General features: G+C 40.9%; 1 protein-coding gene across 1 annotated transcript in view; it reads left to right on the top strand.

Moving 5' to 3' along the window:
* LOC131234440 (AP-2 complex subunit alpha-1-like) overlaps positions 1–22,418 on the top strand; it is a 111,629-nt gene that overhangs the window by 29,762 nt on the left and 59,449 nt on the right. The window contains exons 3-8 of the mRNA XM_058231313.1: positions 7,404–7,529; positions 14,328–14,390; positions 14,475–14,572; positions 14,664–14,871; positions 15,588–15,659; positions 15,792–15,884. Coding sequence (XP_058087296.1) covers positions 7,404–7,529; positions 14,328–14,390; positions 14,475–14,572; positions 14,664–14,871; positions 15,588–15,659; positions 15,792–15,884 — 660 coding nt within the window. The remainder of the gene's footprint in view (positions 1–7,403; positions 7,530–14,327; positions 14,391–14,474; positions 14,573–14,663; positions 14,872–15,587; positions 15,660–15,791; positions 15,885–22,418) is intronic.

The raw sequence follows: 22,418 nt of genomic DNA, 5'->3' as shown, positions 1-22,418 counted from the left end.
TTCCATCCATTTCCTGATTTTTTTAACCAGCCCTTCACTACAGTGCGCCCCACAAGGACTCCATCCAAGTACATTCCTGGACTGACGCATATCCAATCATCAACGCCAACTGTTTTGACAGAACTTGGTGCTTTGTAACTTAAAGTGAGTCAAGTGAATTAAAGCATTTCCTTTGTGTGGAAGTATCACATTTTTATTGCGTGGTTAACTAACAAGTTATTTGTGAAACTTAGTGATTAGCTATCAAGATTCTAGAATGGCAGCATATAAACTAGATAGACGTACTTTGTAAAGACGTGGCTTTGCTGCAGCTTTAGGGGCTTTTTGGTTTAACCTAATATGAATCCGAGCAAGAAGTGTAACCTTTGGCATGATGTTAATGCAAAGTTTTTGACATATCCCACCCTCCTTTTTTGCTATATGCCAAAGAACCCACTCCCTTTCAAGTATTGCCAGATAACCACTCCCCCTTTCCACATACGGTCAGAGTTGACCGTTAAAGGGACCAATGACTGTTGGTCACATGAAAATGGTGCTTTTGCCCTTGGGTTGTAGAGATGAGGGAAACTACCATTTTGTCCCTATGCGAAAAAGAAAAGTTTATATGGTTTTTTATGAGATCCTAGTGCTTGTAATTTGGATCCTAATAGTAAAGAGAGAGAGAGAGAGAGAGAGAGAGAGAGAGAGAGAGAGAGAGCTCTTGAGATTTTTACGCCTCGCAGTCCAAATATGCAGGTGCAAGAGAGATCTTATGCTCTGGTGTGCGTATTCTTAACGAGCGTCCTCCTCATTCACATAGAAGGCTTTCTATTGCAGGTTCGAGGAAGAGGAGTCTTTTGGATTCGAGGTTGAGGGGAAGATCTGGTGCCGACAGACGTAGAGAAGAGGCTTCTCCGTCAGTTAGAGTTGGGCATTGAGTCGAGTTGGACCGAGTTAGGGTTGACCCGACTTTACTCGGTTTTGAAATAGACCTTACCTGAACTCGACCCGACTCGGTACCAAGTCCAGTATGCCTGACTCGATCTGAGTCTAGGTCTGGCCTGGACTATCCCGGATCGAGTCTGACCCGATAATGGGTACTGAGTTGGGTCGAGTAACCACCGAGTTGGGTCGGGTGCGGCGGGTATCTGCGGGCTGAAATCATCGCTTAGAACCAGTGTTTGAGTTGTCGGTATCGCTACAATTTTCACCGACCGGAGATGAAGATATAATATCATTATCGCCGATAACTGGAAATGTAGGGAAAAAGGGGGAAACATGGAGAAAATGGTGGAATTTTTCAGTGAAACTTCAGGACATGCCTAAATACACATTTACATATCCAGAAATGAAAAAATTGCAAAAGGAATGCATTAAATAATGAGTTTCCATTTAATGGGGGCCAAAAGGTATGCGTTGTAGTAAGAAATCACTCAAATAGTAACCAAAATGAGTTTTTATAATACAAATGCAAGTTTATAAATTTTTATTTGCCTCATTCTTTGGTTCATACCCTAAAATGATATCTAAAAATGGATGGATGGTGTGGATATAACGCATACATCATAGTCGGGCCCACAAAACTTGGTGACGTCACTTCAGTAGCTGACTCACTACTCAACATGACAGTATCTAATCTGCGTCCGTGTACACCGGTGATTCTGTGCCGAAAAGGATAGGCTACTCCCCCTGCCACCATCCCGGTGGGTGGTGGTCGGTGCTCTGTGGGCCCCACCATGATGTATGTGTTTCATCCATGTCATTCATACATTTTTACAGATCATTTTAGGGCTTTATGCAAAAAATGAGAGGGATATAAATCTCAGGTGGACCACACCACGGGCAAACAATAGTGATTGGACATCCACTGTTAAAATCCCCCTAAGACCTACTGTACTGTTTATTTGACATCCAATCTATTGATTAGGTCATACGGACCCAGATGAAGGATAAAAACAAAGATCAGCTTCATCCAACACTTTTATGGCCCCCAAAAAGTTTTTAATGGTCGACGTTCATTCAAAACTGTTTCTGTAATGTGGTCCACTTGGGATTGGGATATACTTCATTTTTGGTCTGATACAATAACATGATCTAAAAAAATAGATGGACGGCATGGATGAAACATGTACATCATGCTGGGATCCACAGGCCACCGACCACCAGCCATTGGCTGGTGGCAGTGGGAGTAGCTAATCCGATTCCGCGTCAAAGGAAGCAGACTGTGTACTGAGTAACTCTAAGCATACTGAGTAAACTCTGTGGGCCCCATCGTCGTTCATGCGTTGTATACATTTTATCATTTTAGGTCTTTAAACCAAAAATTAATCATAACCAAAGCTCAAATGAACGACACCACTTGAAACAACGTGAATTGAATTCTACCATTGAAAAGTTATTGGAAGCCCACAAAAGTTTTAGATTAAGATGATATTTGTGTTTTCCCTTCATCATTGTTTGTGAGATCTTATGAAAAGTTTGGATGACAAATAAACATCACTGGGGGCCTTAGAAAGGTTTCAACGGTGGAAATCAATACTTCCATTGTTTCCTTTGATATGGTCTACTTGAGATTTTGATATACTTTGATTTTGGGCTCAACCCTTAAAATGATCTTAAAAAACGGATGGACGGCGTGGATAAACCACATGAATTTAGAGTGGGCCCAACAGTGTTTACTGAGTACCATAAGAGCGTACTCAATACACATCCATGCGGGAAGGCTTTTGTAGGAATTTCCTGTGCTGGGATGCTTAGGCGGGGCCCACCATGATATTTCCAAAAAATCCACTCCATCCATCCGTTTTTCCAGATCATTTTAGGACTTGATACCAAACATCAGGTGAATCCAAAACTAAGGTGGGCCATACAAGAAGGAAAACTGTAGAAAGAGTTTGCTACCCTTAAAACCTTCCTGGTCTCCACCTTGATGTTTATATGCCATCCAAACCGTTTATAAGTTCATTCCCATTGATATGAAGTGAAAACACACAAATTTTAGCCTGATACGAAATTTTGTGGTCACATGAATGTTTAAACGATGGTCACCAATATTCATTGTTTCCTCTCCTGTGACCCACTTGAGTTTTGGATACACTTGGTTTTTGGGCTCATGTCCTAAAATGATCTGAAAAAACAGATGGATAGGGTGGATTTTTCAAAAAATATCATGGTGGACCCCATTTAAGCATCCCAGTATGCTAAGGGTATGTGTAGGCAACCCACTTATTTGAAATGGATGTGGATTAGCTACTGATGCGTAGCGACTAAGTTACGTCACCGAGTTATGTGGGTCCCACCATGATGTATGTTGTGTATCCACATCGTCCATACACATGGAGATACCATTTCAGGGCATTAGCTAAAGAATGAGTCAGATTCAAATCTCGAGTGGACCCCACCACAGAAAATAGTGGACAGAGTGATGCCTACCATAAAAAACTTATAAGGGCTACAGAAGTTTTCAATCAAGATGATATTTGTTAATAGCCTTATTTAATGTCACTGTTAACTTATGAATAGGTTTTATGTCAAATAAGCAGTCCACTGGACCTTAGGAAGGTTTCAACGATACGGTCACTCTCTCCACAATTTTCTGTGGGTTTCACTAAAGCTTTTGATCTACCTCATTCCTTGAATCATGCCATAAAATGACCTCTCCAAATGGATGGACCATGTGGATACAACACATCACGGTGGGACCCACAGAACTTGGAAACGTTTCAAAGTTATTAGTCGCACGATTAACCTGCGCGTACCTAATCCGCGTCCCCTTAAAATAGGTTAAAAATCGAAAATCCTTTCCCAAATTCCGTTGAAACCAAAAATCCCCCCCCTCGTTCCCAAAATTTCAAAAATTTGTATGAGTCTCTGGATCTTCTTAGCCCTGCCAGCGAGTTTCGGGGCTGGCAAATCGAAGAAGTCGCCATTCAAGGATCTTGACGGAAAATGCAATTTTTTTTTGGGGATTTCTCTCTTCAAATCGATCGGAGCGAAAAAACAGGTATTTTCTTCTTCCTCTTCTTCTTTTTTCTTGGATTTCGACGATTCACCGAAAATGTGGTAAAATGGGGTAGTTGGCCGTCGATATCTAGAAAATATCGAAAACCGACATTATCTGCGATATTTCGGTGATATCTAGAAGAGAAACGAAAAATTGGGTTTTCGGTTTCGCTGAGCTGGTGATACCGATATTATCGACGACAATTCGATATTGTCGCCGATAATTTAAACACTGCTTAGAACTTAGGTGCACTTGTTGGAATTGCAGCCTCTCCATCAACTACATGGCATCAGATCTGAAATGTCAAATTTGGTTTATTATTATTATTATTATTTTTAATTTTAATTTTATTTTAACATGTACGAGTCGGGTTTCAGATTGAGTCGAGTTAGTATCGAGTCGAGTTACTGGGTGACCTGAACTCGACTTGGTTTGAGTTCGGATTGGACGAAGTCTACTCGGTTCGGATTGATTCACTCACTCGGTTCGGGTTGAGTCGGGTCTGAACGAGTCGAGTTTGCCGAGTTGAGTCGTCCCATGCCCAGCTCTACTCTTGGCATTGGCTCCTCTGGTTTAGGTAGAGTCCTTGGCTCTGGCTTTTCAGCAGTGGGGTGGTCAACCGGGAATCGTTGGTTGAGCCCCCGTGTCATCCTTCGATCCAAAGCGTGCGGCTGGGGAAGAATGGACCTCTGTCTCCTGACGGTGCCCTCCGGCTCACAAGAAGTTAGCCCTGCCACCGTAGTTCACATCCTTCTCTTCTCTCTCTGTTTTGAATTTTGAGGACTGGGATGAATAGTTGTTCTCTTGGGTCTTTCGTAAGGTGGGGGTGGTGAAGGATGTGGCCCTCCTGAAGTAGAAGGCTTCATCCCTCAGCCACTACTTTGCCTTCGTTTGCATGGAAACAATGGAGGAAGTTGCCGATGTCATCTCCCTTCTCCACTAGTTCGGCTACAACAGAACGAAGATCTCAGTCCAGATGGCTTGCTACGGTCTAGAATTAGTGACCCAAGGCCCACTATGATGAATGGTGGACATCCAAGCCATCCAGCGTGAGCATGCTTTGATGCTCTCCTAGGGCCCCCAAAAAAATCAAATGTCTTTTTACGTAATTTTCCGATTGTGGTAGGATTTACCGCCCTAAGCTCTGTGGTGTGAATACCTACTTTACGTGTAGTAAACACTTTACAATTTAGCCAAACACTTAATCCGTTTGCCTGTAAACAGATTACCACTTAAAAGCCAAACAGAAAAGGAAGTGCTTTTATATGGATCAAAGTAGCTGGGGCATATTTGTTCCCTACACTATAATGACATGATAATAACTAATACTATGGTAAAACTTGAGGCATGCTTTTGTTGATAGCAATGTTATAAAAAAATGTACATTCACAGTATGAATTGTATGGTTCAAACTTCAAACTTCAAATTAATTCACATCCAAACTATCAAATGGGGTTACTGATTGTTTTTGGGGTGAATTGTACAATATATGATTTGATTTTTAGGTTTTTAGGATGTTGGTGATGGTTGTCATGGCTTAAAAACTTATGAAGTTCTGTTTTTTTTTTTTTTTTTGACTTGAAACCTTCAGTTCTGACCAACTTTTTTCATTTTCTTAATAAAAACATCTTGTATTTGCATCATTAAAAGAATGAATTATTTCCACACCAAACGCATTCCATTTTGAGACTTTCTGAGATTTGTGGGACGTCCGAAGGATAACTGTTCTTTTTTTTTTTTCAAAACCTTAAATTTGATGACAAAGAAAGCATCATAGGTCCAAGTTTTTCATCATATTTCGATTGCCTTTTTTTCCTTGCTATTCTACATTGAGTGGGATCAGATATGTTCCTTGTGGAACTCTTTGTGCTAGTAAACCAAAATAAAAAAAGAGAGGTTGAATTCACAAGTTCCTCATAAATTCCAAAAACACTTGAGGATGGTAACATGGAGTGTATGTACTGACAGCTCAACTGGCAGACTGAGTGGAGATACCTCGTTTCAACACTTGAGGTCTTGGTATCGATCCCTAGAGGGGGTGGCTAACATGGAGTGTGTGTACTGACATGGGTGTGTACTAACAAGCTAACCCAAAATAAAAATAAAAAAATCCAAAAACACAAAGGTGGATTTTGCTTTTCATTTCCATAATGATGGTACAATGGAGGATGATAATGTAACACAGGGCTTTATGATGCTTCAGCAGAATGTGTGGGGTTCATGATGCGTCATGTTTTCACATCAAGATATATATATATATATATATATATATATATAGAGTCATGCTCCCCTGCGCACCTTTGCGCACGTGCGCACCTTTGCACACGTGTCATGGGTGTCTAATCTGAACGGTCCATGTGATGCGGAATCCCGTGAAACCTCATGTGAAGAATTTTCACCCCGATCTAAAATTCTGGTGGGCCATAGAAAAGAGAAATGCAAATCAAGGGAGGAAACTGTTTTCATCTTTCGTGGCCCATCAAAGTTTTAGATCAAAGTAAAACTTGGATCCAGGGGGTTTCACGAGGTGTTGCTTCACATGAACGGTTCAGATTTTGGATCCACATCACGTATGATGGGTTCTCAAAAAAGTTCGTACCTAGTACGTACGAACTGGTTCGCAGGTGAGCGTTTCCGTGTGTGTGTGTGTGTGTGTGTGTGTGTGTGTGTATATTGCTTTTATGTATTATTCTTTTTTTATTTGAAATGGTGTTCAAGATGGATGGTTTGTCTTGGTCATAATTAGTTATTGGTTTATCATTTCTATATGACATTTTCATAGGTGTTGTTTAATTGATGGATGTGTATGGAGAATGGTGGCTAACCAATTTCATATTTGCATTATTTTTTTACGCCTCTCTCTGCGGACGTGTGCGCAATAGCAGTGTAAGGAAATGTTGAGTTTGTATTATCAACTTCTATTTCTACGCATTGAGGCCAAGAAATGTTTGCCTTAATGGTCACTATTTGTTGTTCCTGTATGTTACTATTGGTTCATCAGCTTTTGTTCCCAATCAAAGGAAAGAGGATATGAATAAAAGATTGAATGAAGATCCACCTTTCTTGTTCTAGGGAGGAAAGGATTTGATAATCTTTTTCTCCCTGGATGTTTTCTTTAAAGAGATCCATTAAAGAAAGAACAAATTCAATAAATAAAATAGTGAATTTATTGGAATATTAAAGTGGAATGGGGGATAAGGCTTAGATGATGATTAAATCTTTTACACCCTTATCAACCAGGATTGAGATTCCTTCTTATTTGAATTCTGTAATTTGGTTACATCTTGTGCTTGGGGCAAAGTTTTGTTAATTCACATCTGACTAACACATGCATTTGCCTCTGTTGGTTCATTCTCGTGAAAAATTATGGTGCATATTTTGTCGACTACCTTATCATTTAAATATGCTACTATGGCTGCAGGTGGGCTACATAGTTACATCATGCTTACTTAATGAGAACCATGACTTTCTGAGATTGGTCATAAACACCGTCCGCAATGACATCATCGGGCGCAATGAGACATTCCAATGCTTGGCACTGACTATGGTATGACATTGCCATTTTTATTATTATTATTTTTTAAAGATCTTTCCCGTCTTTTTCTATCTAATGATAATCTTTGTTGAATATTGCGTTCTTTGTACATTTGTTGGCCACCACTACAACGGTGGTTTTTTAGGGCTGTTCTTTATTACTCCAATTTTTTCTTTTTTTCTTTTTGTTTGTTTTAGGGCTGTTGTGGTGTGTGCATGTCACGTTAGTGGTTGCCATGCAATTTCTCTCCCCCCCACCCTTTTTTTTGGGTGGCCTGTGTGGTGTTCATGCATTGTTTTCTATGATGTGGGCCAAAAGGGGCTCACTGTGGTGTGTATGGGCGGTTGTGCATTTTCTATGGCCCACATGGGGCCCACTATGGTGTGTGTATGGGTGGTTGTGCATTGTTTTCAATGGGTGGTTGTGCATTGTTTTCTATGGCCCAAAATGGGCCCATTGTTTTCTTGTCTATCATGTGGGCCACCACTCTACAACGGTGGTTTTTTACATTTTAGTGTTGCCCTTCATGTTTTACTGATTTGTGAGTTTGTGGCTTCACTTGTGACTATTGTACTTAATTCTCTTAACCTGTGGGATTTTTATTTCTTTTCATACTACTGACTTGTGGTTTCAATTAGACATTGCTAATTAAAGTGATTTGCTTAGAAAGTTGTTGATGTGATAATTATTTGATTTGGTTTATATATGCAAATTAGCTTTTGATAATGATAATTAATAACTTGTTTGAACATGCTTATACTTGAAAAAATGAATAATCTTTTAGGCAATATATATATTATATATTCTTACTATTTATCATATTTTTCCTATTTTTAAATTAAAAATAGAAGTATTGTGTAGCTTACGCTACACGCTATGCTATTTATGCCACACGCTATAGAGGACTGAACGCTACGCAACACGTTGCCGCTATTTAAAACACTGCGTCCTGCGACTGAAAGTGCATAGGCCATTCCTTCCATGGCCGACATGGTGCAAAGCATGAAAATAATGGAAGACATGATGATCAAGTTCCTCCAGGCCATGACTCCTGCCAATATTGCAGCTATGCAATCCTTAGGTGTGCCTCTTAGTTGCAAGATCAATTGCTCTCACCTCCACTCAAAGTGTCCAACCACCTCAATTGCCAAGCCATAAGACCCACGAAGAAATGAACCATCATGAGGAATTGGAGATTTGGTTGTCCGATCAGTCAACCAAGAGATCCCAAAAGCATAGGAAGCACATAATTGGATTCCTGTGCATGATCGTCCAGCTCCCTTCTCATCTATATTATGTGATGTCATAAATTACATAAAATACCCTTGGAACCAAGGGCAAAAGAAGAAAAAGTAAAATAAGAGGAGAATACGAGACAACTCATGGTCTAGCGAGAGTAAGGCCCATGGTCCATAGAGATGGCCCACGGTCTAGAACTATCTATACTACCACTCAAGCTGAGGCATAGATATCAATTATGCCTAGCTTGTTAAGAATACGTCGTCTAACTTCAACGGTAAGAACCTTAGGGCTGTTTGTTTTATTGATTACATCATAGAGTATTGTAAATAAGTCATCATTACCATTTACATTACTTGTCAGTGTAAGTCTGAGTATTTTGACTTTAAAAAAAAAAAAAAAACCATGTTTGCTTTTACCATTTAGATTACCTGTCAGTATAAAGTCTCTGTGATCTCTCTAAAAAAAGTTTGCTTTTACCGTACATCACCCATGATGTGACTAATCCATTGTTTGCTCACACACGGTAAATTCTGAATCATAAGTGAAAATCTTGTCTGGTGCTCTGCACCATTCCAGATGTCCTCACATTACTGGGACAAAACTCCAAACAAGAACATATGCGTTCTTAGTAACACCTGTGCACCGGTGTAGTTGCACAAACCAGATGGAAAAGGCCAGATTAACGTGCTGTCGTGGAGTTCACTCTCTATGAGGGAGAAATACAGCAAGTCCATCGATGGCGTACACAAGTGGAAGAACCTTCTATGGACTTATTCTCCTGCAATAGTGAAGGTTTTACACCTTTTTCTTCAGTGATGATGTCCAAACTCAACAAACGAATATAATTTGTGATGGCCTTGAGGACGAAAGTTACCTGGAACATGTATATGCCAACAGACGGTAAGGTGCTGAGGATATGAAGGTGATGGTGGAGTGGACGAGGTTGGCATAGAGGCTTGTTGTCATCGATGGAGGGGAAAGAGGTGAGGTGGGTTGTTTATGGGGTTTAGAAGAGGATGGAGGAGACTTGAGAAAGGGTGGAGTAGGGATGATGCAGGGAAGGGTGAAGAGAGTGGTGTGAGGAGATGGTGGAGAGGAGGTGGCAAGTAGGTGTTTAATAGACTATGGGTTGCAGAGAAGGCTTCGATGGTGGTACGCAGTGAGGGCATCACAGGCGGGCATAGGTAGGCCGTAGGAGATGGGTTAAGGTTGGTGGAAGAAACTCATTTTGAAACGCTTATACATGCATGCCTGCGGGTGTAGTTTCGGCAAGTGCACTGCCAGACCACCGTAAGTTTGAATGGTGACATTGATGCAGGGAGATTCTCTTAGTATATGCATTGGAACTGTAGTAATTACTCTGATGCATGGTTAGGGTAAGTCAGTGAGTCTTTACTGCTGAAATCTGTCGATGAACCAAATGGTGGTACACCTCCATCATTACTGATTTACAGGTAATTACAGACACAATTAGTTAAACAAACAGGTCCTTAGCAAAGACATCCGCAAGTTGAGTAGTAGATGGAGCAAAGGGAGTAGAAATGATGTCAGCAGTAACCTTCTCATGAATAAATTTACAATAAGCTTTAATGTGTTTTGTTTGCTCACGGAAAACAAGATTAGAACGTATATAAATTGCAGCCAAGTTGTACCGCCTATTAACGAGGTCAACTAACGGTCTGTTACAGCCTTGCATAATGGCCCACAAACGGAGAAGGGGTGAAAACCTGGATGGCTGGATTTCTTCTTTTTATTCTGTTGCTACACCTTTTATTTCTTTTCTTCTTGTTTTGCTTCTTCTTTTTTCTTTGTGGAGAAATCTCTCTCTCTCTCTCTCTCTCTCTCTCTCTCTCTATTATTTCAAAAGCATGCGACATGGATTCATTATGTCCAAGCTTGCTTTTAATTTTTTTTTTTAAAATTTATTATTATTATTATTATTATTGTTTTTAATAGAAGGTCCAACCGGTTGGACTAAAAAGTTGGACTATAAGTTTCGGTTCACCTACAAATAAAGTTCTAACCTTTTATGTTAGATAAGGTGACTTTGGAAGGTTTTATTTGTGGATTCAAGGTGTAGCATGCCAGGTACCGCATTTACAGTTTGCTGATTACACATTACGATTTGAGCCAGTTCCAAGTCTCTAATTTGGGGGTTGGCTGGAGGCCGATACAAGCGCGTGAGCTGACAGGGGTTTGAGATGTCGTTGTTTATGCTAGGGTTGATTGCTGCTTTTTTCTTAAGTGTAGATTTGGGATTATATGTGGCAAGCAGTTTGTGGGTCTTGTGCAGATTCTCTGTTACCGATGTTTGGTTGATGGAAGTAGAGAATAGGACCTCAACAGCAAGTCGAAATCAGTAGAAGAGGCCTTTCAAGCATCAAGTGGAAAGGTGAAAGTTTGGTTGCTTCGTCCTAAGACTTTTGCTGGATGTTGCAGAGAGGAGTTCAACAGCAAGTCGAAATCAGTAGAAGAGGCCTCCCTTTTAATGCATTTTTATAGTACATGGTGTAAAGAAATCCCATTTAGAAATACACCTTTGCAGCATTTCCTACGCATTTTTTTTTTCAAAAAAGATTCTCAAATTTTCATTGACATGGAGAATTGAGCTTACAAAAAACACTGAGCGGGGGCTTAGGCAAAAAAAAAAAAAAGCCTAAGACCCCCTGCTGTACAGGAATTCACATTCGGGAGGTCCATCCCAAAGGCCCTCCTATCATATAACAGAGAAAAAAATCAGGAAAAAGTTAGGAGATTCGGACCGTCCCTAATCCTGTCCTATCTAGGACCAGCTCCCCTTTGGCGAAGAGAGGGAGGTCGGACGCTGAATTGATGAACCTGGTCTGCTGAGTAGAGCTGCCCCATTTGGCTAGGCAGTCCGCAATAGAGTTAATTTCTCTGGGGATATGCTTGATTGAAATAGACAGCGAGACTCGAAGAGCTTGAAACTGGTTTTTCCAATAGAAAGCATTCCAAGGAGGGTTCCTTGCTGTAGAGAAAAGGCCAACCACAACTTGGCAGTCGCTTTCCACCTCAATGTAGGAGAGGTCCATATCCTTACAAAAATTGAGGCCATCAATAACCGCCTTCATCTCTGCCTGAAAACTCGATCCCATGCCATAGCCTTTTGAGAAGGCAAACATGAAGGCGCCCTTATCGTCTCTACACACACCCCCACTCCCAGAAGGGCCCGGATTACCCCTAGACGAGCCATCCACATTAAGTTTCACCCAGCCCCTAAGTGGTTTGATCCATTTTACCAAGGACAATGAGGGCGGGGAACTTCTCCCTGGGACTAGCCGAAGGTTAGCTACCGCTTCCCTGTCTTCCTGGGATTTACACGCTGGAAGGGGGAATGCATTGGACAGGTGGAACAACCAAGACCTGACCTGGCAGATGGCGTGGGCGATTCTGGAGCGGGAGTCTTCAAAATGACGTTCGTTTCTGGCCTTCCAGATTTCCCAAAGGATAAGGCCCGGGGAAAGCCCTCTAAGGACTCCCAAAGTAGAGGAATCCTTGGCAATCACCCACCATTGGGATGCTCTAACCCCTGCAGATTGGTTCGGAAGGAAAGAGACACCAAGGATGGCTGAGAAATGGGTCCAAATGGAGAGCGCAATCTCCCCCTTGGCAAAGAGGTGGTCGAAGGATTCTTCTTGTCGGCTAATAGACGAGCAACAAACACAGGAGGAGGCCATCTGAATACCTTTCTTCTTTACACTGATGTCGATTGGGACCGCGCCATTGAGAATCTTCCACGTAAAACAACAATTTTGGGAGGGAGGTGCGGGTGCCAAGCCCATTTGGCCCAGTTGCGCACCTGGCCCGAGGACCTGATGAGGTGCCACGCCGATCTAGTGGAGAAAATTCCCGACTTTTCCTTGGTCCAAATGACGCTATCAGTCCCATGATTTAGAGCAAGCCCTTCAGATTGCATGTGATGCCGAACGAATTCAGGGAGCATATCAGGGAAACGTGCAGCGTGAAGGATGCCTTCAGGGCCCATAACGTCTTTAATCTTCAGATCGTGGGGAAGGGGAGGGACATTGGTTGGAAGCCAGCCTTTGAGGGGGCCCAGCCCCGTCTAGTTGTCACACAAAAAGCTACCATTACCATCCCCCAGTAGCATACGAGAGTTGCCTTGGACGAGATCTTGGAGTTTCCTGACTTGCTTCCAAGAAGGGGAGTCTGACTAACGCGGGTCGGACCTATTCTGCATCTGATTAATGCCATATTTTGACCTCATAAATCTAGCCCAAATGCTGTTTTTGTAGCCGACAAAGATTGTCCAGGCCCTCTTTAATCTGAGGGCCTCAGTGACCTCCCTTAGGTTTCTGATACCCAATCCGCCCTCCTTGGATGGAGCTGAAATTTTCTTCCAGTTAACCCAATGCAGATTTTTCCTCCCTTCACTCCAACCCCAAAAGAAGTCCGCAAAACCTTTTTCGAGGGCTAATAGCGTCTTCCTTGGGACTTCAATCGCTGCTAAGGTATGGACATGGATACTTGAGAGAACATGCTTGATGAGAGTAATCCTTGCAGCCTGGTTTAGGAAGTGGGCTTTCCAACTTGAAATGCGAGCCAGAATTTTGTCCACTAGTGGCTGAAGTGTGGAAGATCTAATTCTACCTTCGGCTAGAGGGACCCCAAGGTAGAGGAGAGGGGGCGCAACCGTCGAGATTCCCGGCACCCTTTCGATGCAATGAACCCGCCCTGCTATCATTTTGGAGGAAACAATCAAGCTACTCTTAGATGCATTGATTTTGAGGCTTGACACATCCTTGAAAGTTTGGAGAAAGGACATTAAATTTCTCACTGATGGGCTGCTCCCATTGATGAAAATGGTCGTGTCTTCTGCAAATAGGAGGTCGGAGATCGGCATGCTCCCTCTACTTGTTCTGAAGGCTTGGCAGGCGTTAGAATTGAATAGAGACGAAAGGCCCCTGCTGAGGGCTTCCATGACCAAAATGAAGAGGCTGGGAGAAAGAGGATCTCCCTGGCGAAGCCCTCTTTCCGACTTGAAGAAGCCTGAGGTCTTGCCATTAAGCAGCATTTCGTACGCATAGTACATGAGGAAAAATGAAAAGATAAGCTCGTTTCCGATGCCCTTTGCTAAAATGGCATCAGGCGGAGTGCGCTTCTTTTTCTTTCTTTCTTTTTTCTTTTTTTCTTTTTTTTTTTGGGGGGGGTGGTGTGTTACAAAGAGGAAGAATATATTGCATTTGGAGTTTGAAATTTCTCTTTATCCATGCAACACTAATTAGTTCACAATTTCACATTGTTGCAATGTTCATCTTATTATCTCGATGTTGAGACCAACACTTACAATGGGTTATGTATCTTCTCCTATTCCTGGAAGCCATGGCTGTCAATTATTCCTGACAACCCGGTCCTCTTAATCTCGTCCTCTACAGGGTCTTCACAATGAATCTTCTTTTAGTTGTCTGTATCTTCCATATAACTTTTGTTATTATTTCCCTTACAAGATGAGTTTAGTAAGCCTTGTTGATCACCTCTTGGTTCTTTCCTCTGATCACTAATGCCTTCTGCGTCTCTTGTTCTTCTCAGGTAGGAAACATTGGTGGGAGAGAGTTTGCTGAATCATTAGCACCCGATGTTCAAAAGTTACTTGTAAGAGAAACAGAAACCTTTTCATGTCTAATTCGTCTTATAATAAAAGAGCATAAATGATGGGAGCTGCATTTTCTGCATCAGATTTCCAGTAGCTGCAGACCACTTGTGAGAAAAAAGGCTGCATTATGTCTTCTGCGGTTGTATAGGAAGAATCCTGATGTTGTCAATGTAGATGGCTGGTAAGTAGGGATTTTGTATTATACCTCTAATGGGGCCCTGTTGATTATTAATGCTCATCTGACTTTCTGTTTTGGCTACATTTCTTTTCAGGTCAGATCGCATGACACAGCTTCTAGATGAGCGTGATATGGGGGTTTTGACATCTGTTATGAGCCTTCTAGTTGCTTTAGTTTCAAATAACCATGAAGCATATTGGAGTTGTCTTCCAAAGTGTGTTAAAATTTTAGAGAGGCTTGCTAGGAACCAGGATGTTCCACAAGAATACACCTACTACGGGATCCCATCACCATGGCTTCAGGTTTGAATTTCTTTTGTAAGGCTTTTTTTTTTTTTCCTTCCTAATTGTTTACTCAGAAACATGTAAGCATGTTGTAACAGTCCATGATTGGTTTTTTTTTTCCTCATATTTTTTTCCTCATATTGAGAAGCATGCCATCTTTTCGTGTGATCATTCAATTTTTGTTGAAGTGGGCTTTCTATGCTTTAGATGAGTTGGATTCATGGAATCTTTTGGCGCTTATTAACTTCATGTGTTTCTGGGGCCCAGGATTTACCCTTTGTTTGTGTTTGAATTCTGAAGAACATTTTGACTTTATCTCTGAGCTATTTATTCCCTTGATTTTGTTCTTTACATGATCTGTCAATGAGAATCATTGTTACTGGCTCCTAATGTGTCTTCTGTAGGACTACTGATCTCTCAATCAGATGCAAAAGGAAAGTGAGTATCCTGGGAAAAAAAAGGAAGAACAAACTAAATAACTCTAGGATATGTGAGGGTACCCTAGCTTGGGCTGGGTTTTCTCTTCTGGTTTTACAAATTTCCTAGTAATTTTCCTGTTCTCCCTTGGCGTATGAATTTGCTCACTTGTCTCCAAACATTATAATTTCGACTTTCAAAAGCACTACAGGATTTAAGTTTTTCTATATTGATTTGGCATATCTACAGCCTTTCAGCACTAACTTGTTTATCACAAATTGATAGTATGGAACTTAAAAGAATCTACTTTGGTGTAGGTCAAGACAATGAGGGCTCTCCAGTATTTTCCAACAATTGAAGATCCAAATACTAGAAGATCTCTGTTTGAGGTCCTTTTTTTCCTGGAAATAATTAATCTGAGTTTCTTTTTCTTTTCAATCAAAGTTATTGATTATTCATAAAAACGGAATAATCTGAGTTTATGCCAATTAGTATTCTGACAAACCTATTTTTTCCTGTAGGTTTTGCAACGTATTCTGATGGGCACTGATGTTGTAAAAAATGTGAATAAAAACAATGCATCACATGCCGTTCTTTTTGAAGCCCTTGCACTAGTAAGTATGCAGCTGTGAAGTTTTCTTTTTGTTATTTATTTTTATTTATTATTTTTTCTATAAGTGAATTGCATTGTAAACATGTTTCAATTGATCCAATTTGATACAAAATATTTCTGGCTTTACCATGATACTATGTTAGAATAGTTGCAGGTGGATTTTACAGCGGGCTTCTATGTACTCGTCTCCAATCTGTGATGCCTTTCACGTTGCAGTTGATTATAGCTTCTAATATTCCTAGTAATTCCTTATATTTGACTGTTTTCCGGAAACTATTTGTGGCCTGCAAGATTTAAAATATAAAATATCAGCGAGATGCAATGAGGCCAACACCTGAGTTGAGTCGAAGTAGTCATGCTCGTCATTTGAGTTTCAAAAGCTCCATTCAAAAGAATCTTTAAAGTAAAAATATCCAAACATAAGGGAAACATCAATGGTGTAGAACAGAAACCCAGTTTGTATTGATTTTATTAATTGTATAGTTCTACCGGTGGATACTAATTACACTAAGGGAAATCAAACAGGCCCTAAACAGCGATTTTTGGTGCTCAATGCACATAAATAATTGCCTTTAGTCTCGTAGACATTGGTCGTAAAACCTTGTCAAAGTCGAACACATACCAAATTATCATAATTATCAAAGCCATATGTTGACAAAGAATCATAGGATCGCAGAACTTATACTGCCAACTGATATTGATACCACGTGCCAATAGTCTCAAGCTTGGGTGGAGAGTTGATGTCAGGTGAGCAACTAATCGTTAAATGAACAATCATGTGAATGAGGTGGCCAGAATAACTAGGACAAGGCTATGATGATGATGACGATGAGTGTAATTCAAAATCAACAATGATGAGGTTGCTTATTATTGTTGTAGACATGCATAATATCTTTTTTTTTTTTTTTTTTTTTTTAAGAATGAAATAAACTGTATTAAAATGAGCAAGGCTCTAAAATTGAATAGATCAAACAAAAACAATACAAAGGAAAAACAAAAAAACCTAAAAAAACTATACAACTCAAGATCGACGAAGCAAGACTAGGCTAGAGAAGCCTACAACGCAACCAAATCATCCCAGAATTAGAGGGGAATGATGGACCTGTCCATGAGATTTAGACTGATAGACCACTCCACTCCTTCAAGTCCCTAATGATCAGGTTTGACATCACTGAAGAGGAGGCACAATCCTGAAAACAATGATGATTTCTTTCATGCCAAATAGCCCAAAAAGAGCCCACCATCACCAACTGCCATAGAGCCTTGAAAACATCCTTAAGGCGAGTGCCATGCCAAGTAAACAAAAAATTGTGGATTGAGCTAGGTATCACCCAAGGGATAAGCTATTCGAGGTGGAAGACTAAACTTCAACAAGAAAGGGGCGGTGGAGGAAACTGTGAGGGATTGATTCCAGATTACTGAAGTAGAGAAGGCACGGATTTGGGAGAACTAAATTGCAATGCTGCAAATTATCTCCCATCATGACCCTCCCTTTGGTAAGAAGCTAGACGAAAGCCGCAACCTTGGGGAGGCTTTATAGGACCAGAGAAAGGACAAGAAGATCATTCCTTGATTTGAAGAATGACCATGGATGATTTTGTAGGACTTGGAAGAAAAACTCCCTGAAGAGGAAGGTGCCCATGATAAGCAATTGGCCACCCTAAAGACTGGTTGGATCTCTTGTAGAGGATGGAGGAGCTCCCAAAGGGCTTTTGCCTCTGATTTTGACAGTGCCCTCTTACAAGGAGGACACCAAGCCCTTGAACCAACATGAGAAGCATTTAGAAATTGAAATGGAGAGGTTGGAAGAGACTTTGGCCAGACTAGGATCAACATATAAGAGAGAGGCCTAAGTAAGATCCATCTATCCAACCAAAATCTAATTCGAGAACCATCTCTCAGACTGAAAGAGATACCTTCAGAGAAGGTATTCTTAAGGCCCACAATGGCTCTCCAAATCATGGAGGCTCTATAAAGGGTGGAGGATTTAGCGAACCGACCTCCCTCCTCGATACTGTATTTCTTGGCTATGATTTCTCTCCACTAGTTTCCAGTCTCAGTTTTGAAATGCCAAAGCCATCTTTCGAGGAGGGTTGAATTCACATATGACAAAGCCCTGATGCTAGCACCTTCCTAGGTGTACGGTGTGCACACCTCAGACTAGCTCAACAAGTGAAATGTATGGTGAGGAGGGCTACCTTTCCAAAGGAAGTCTCTCTTGAGCTTTTCAATTTTAAGAATAATGGATTTGGGACATCGGAACAGAGAGGGGAAGTAAGATGGTAGGTTTGACCGAGCTGATTTGATTATGGTAAGATGTCCGCCAAGGGATAGGTAGTGGCTCTTCCAAGGAGCAAGTTTCTTTTCCCTTCTTTCAATAACAATATCCCATATGTGATTGGCTAGCTCGCCAATGCAGAGGGGAAGCCCAAATACTTGGAAAGGAAAAAACCCGCTTTGCATTCAAAAATTGTAACTAGGGAAGAGAGGAGATCATTAGAAATATTAATGTTCAATAATTCACTTTTAAATAGGTTAATGTTAAGACTAGAAATAGCCTCGAAACAACGGATGGCCTTCCTCATGTTACTTATAGCCGATTCAATGGCTTCACAAAACAATAGCATATCATCTGCAAATTGGATATAGGAGATGGAAGGAATGGATTAGAGAGACTTTGAAACAACTGGAAATGCCATTTGATTTAACTTTACTCGGCATGCGGTTGAGGCCATCAGAGGCAATAATGAACAGAAACGGAGAGAGAGGGTCTCCCTGCCTAAGATCCCTTGAGGAAGAGAAGAATTCTTTTGGGGATCCATTAACCAACACTAGGAAAGAAGTGTATGAGTGACAAGCGAATTCAATTGTATCATTTCTGACGAAAAAGAAACCTCCCTAATAGATAGTCTAAATACCCTTGGTTTACATGCTCAAAACTTTTTTGATGTTCGATTTACAAACCAAACCCCCTTGACCAATTTTATGTCGTGAATCGATGCATTCGTGGGCTAATAGAGCACAATCCAAAATCTATCTGTTAGCTAGGAAGGTTCCCTGAGCTTTTAACGTGACCTTGGAAAGACTAGCTGTAGTCTGGAAGCTAAAAGTTTAGCTAGGATATTATAGGGTGCCCCTAGTAGACTGATAGGACAAAATTCCTTAAACTTTGAGGCTCCTTCAATTTTGGGGATAAGAGCCATGAAGGAGTTCCCCATAGCAATATTTTAAATATCAATAATATCGGCTGATATATCCCACGATATATCTTGTATCCCACTTGTGCGATACGAAACACACGGGTAGTGCTGATATATCCCAAATGTTTGATCTAGTGAGCATTTTCAATTTTTGATCCATTTTTTGTCGTTGAACTTATGTTAAATTAGTGTCAAATGGTTATAAATCCATGGGTTTTTCATTCTTTGCATGAAAAATCATGGAGTTGGAGCTTTGATTTTGATATCCATTGGTTCTTTATGTTCTCCATGTTGTTTTTCGAAATTTTCCTTCAACTAGCTGTCAATTGAGATTAATTTCGAAATTTGAGTGTAGGTGGTCCGATTTGGAGAAAATTTCAATTTTCCCAAGTTCTCCCAAATTCCTTGCAATGTTGCACTCCAAACATGAAATGAAGCATGTATGATGGTTGATCTAATGATTTGTCAAGTCCTTGTCAATTTTCAAAAAATAAAAATCATTTTTTAATAATTTTCGAAAATTTCCTTCAATTTTGAAGTATATAAGAGTGTTTGATGAAATGATCATCACATATACTCTAAATGTTATGCATTCAATTTGAATATAGTTGTATTAGTTTAGTTAAACAACACATAACTTAGGACCTTATACAAAGGAAACTTATTATGTGCACTTCTTTCTTGAGATGTTATGATTTAAAAGTGTGTATTAAGGTCTTTTTAAACAATCCATGAAGTTTCATTGAAAAATTCAACCATTTTTTCAATGTTTCCCATTGTTTTCCAAAATGTGTGATAAATTACGCGATACAAACGACATATCCCATGTGATAACCAATACATATCTGTATCCTAAGGATGTGATATGTAACACGATACCAATATTTCGAACACTGCCCCATAGCACAAGAGATTAAATCATTAAAAACGAAATTAGAGAGGAATGAAGTAATATCCAATTTTAGAACATCACAGAAAAGCTGAAAAAAATTCGAGAGGAAAACCATCGGGATCGGGGGTTTATCTGTGCCGAGGGCGAAAATAATTAATTTGATTTCTTCCTCTGAAAAGGGAGCTTCAAGAGCATCCACTTTCTCAACAAAGATCTAGGGGATCTCCAAGTTATCCAATTTAAGTCTCAACCAGTTATGAAAAGAAAGCAGAGAGGAATAAAAGGAAACAATATGATTAGATACCTGATGCCGTCTCGTTACCTTGGAACCGTTAACAAATATACTAATCTTGTTAGAGCGAGATCTTGTGCTAGCAATGGCATGAAAGTAGCCAATGTCTGTCTCTTGCCTTCAACCAAAGAGCTCTAGACCTGTCTCCGTTTGATTTGTTGTTGATGAATTGATCTAGTGTGATATGCTCTGTGAGAATCTCTAAGGGCTTCATCTTCGTCAGAGAGGGGGACCCAGCTCTTCCTGCACATCCAACAACTGAATAATTGCGACAGAGAAGCGGCTGCCTCGAGATCAACATGAGTCTCCTTTCTCCACTTTATCATATTGGTCTTAAGTAATATGAGCTTTTGACTCAGGATGAAATTTAGGTTCTCGGAAACCTCAAACGAGGACCACCAAGAAGAAACCAAAGCAAAGAAGCCTTCGACTTTAAGCTAAGAAAGTTTGAATCTAAAAGGCTTGGGCCCCTAACTCTCCTCCTTTGAGTCCGACAAGATGGGGCAGTGGTCAGAGATAGAGTGGGGGAGACCTCATTAGAAAACCACCGAGAAGGCTTCCATCCAATATGGAGAGACAAGAAACTTATCGTGCCGAGAGAGGATGGGAGGAGATTTCCCATTTGACTAAGTGAACTTAACATCTAAAAGAGGAAGGTTGATGAGATCGTTTCCCCCAACCCAATAAGAAAACATTCTTATGCTTTTGGTAATACGACTACCATTCGATTTTTTGAGTGAAAAATGAATATCATTCAAGTCGCGACTGAGACACCGAGGACGGTTTCATCTCAACTTGACAACATTTAAATCATCCTAGTGAAGATGCCGAATAGAAGCAGAATAGGGATTGTAAACAGAAGAAAATTGATTTGAAAGAACCATAGAGATTGAGAAGGTTCCAACTAGGGAATCTTCTCGGACCCAGGAGCTAGTGTCCTAGGCCACCAGCATACCTCCGAGAAGCCCTCAATGGCGAGAAAGATCCAATCCTTATTATTAATATCCCAAATGGTGTCAAGATCAGAACAACTTACCGAAGGGAGCTTACTTTCCTGGATGGAAATAATATTTACTTTGTATTTGCGAAGAGTGTTTTTGACCTGAGCTTTCTTCCAGCTGTAGTCAAGACCTCGCACATTCAAGGCAATGATCTCCGTGGATTCACGATCTTGCCCCTTCAACCTTTCTTTGAGGATCAAGAGCTAGAGCTGATATCATAGTTGACAGAGGACTCTACGTTGATAAGCTCCCTTCACCCACGAAAGACTTTGAAGTCTTCCTAGCTTCTGTGGTTGCTTGGGGTCCACGCTCTTCTATAAACTGAAAAAGAGCAATATAGTCTCTTCCTTATCCCCATTTGACATACCCACAGACCTTTCAAAGTCCATGGGCCCATCTTTAATCTGTTGGAGATCCTTGTATTTCAACTATATAGAGCTGGAGTCCCATTGGTTAACTGGGCTCGAGTACTTCAAGAGACTAAGGGTGGGCATTTCATTTGAGTGGACTTGGATAGGTGGAACATCCATAAAAAAGGGTTAGCAGTATCTAGGCTGAAGGAGGGATGGAAGAGGGTGCGGGAGAAAGGGAGAGGGAGACTGATTAGTAGGAACTAGGCCCCAACCGGGGGAGTTCGAAAGAGTGGAAGTTGGAAAATGGCGAATATAATTTTCTTTTGCTGGGAAGTCCCTAAGTGGGGGGTTCTAGAAAACTTCCGAGATTGGGAAGGGGGCCCTAGAGAGGGACTAGCCTTAGAAGAGTTTAGAGGATAGAAGAGGGAGGGAAGAAAGATGGAAAGAGGGAGATTCACGAGCTTCTATGGCTGAGGGAGAGGGGAGTTCAATGTGATGGTTAGAAGCTGACATAAAAGTCAATAGAGGCACATCACGCGTCTGGAAGCTAGGCACATGAGCTAATACACCTGTAGTGGTGTGTGATGTGAGGCTCGAGAAACCTATCTGTCGTAAGATGGTTCGACTCGTGACAACAAGGGATTTGGAAATCCTCAAGAGAGTTGCAGGAGTCAACACTTGGATCTCTTGAATACGAAGAGGAAGCATAGTAGGAGGCCACACCATCCTTCTCTTTTTCGTTGATAAAGATGTCTGAATAAAAAAGAGGACGTGACAAATGGCTCCGGAACTGCAAA

This window comes from Magnolia sinica, chromosome 19 (assembly GCF_029962835.1).
Source record: "Magnolia sinica isolate HGM2019 chromosome 19, MsV1, whole genome shotgun sequence".
NCBI classification, from domain to species: domain Eukaryota; kingdom Viridiplantae; phylum Streptophyta; class Magnoliopsida; order Magnoliales; family Magnoliaceae; genus Magnolia; species Magnolia sinica.
This window is presented reverse-complemented; position numbering and strand designations above follow the sequence as displayed.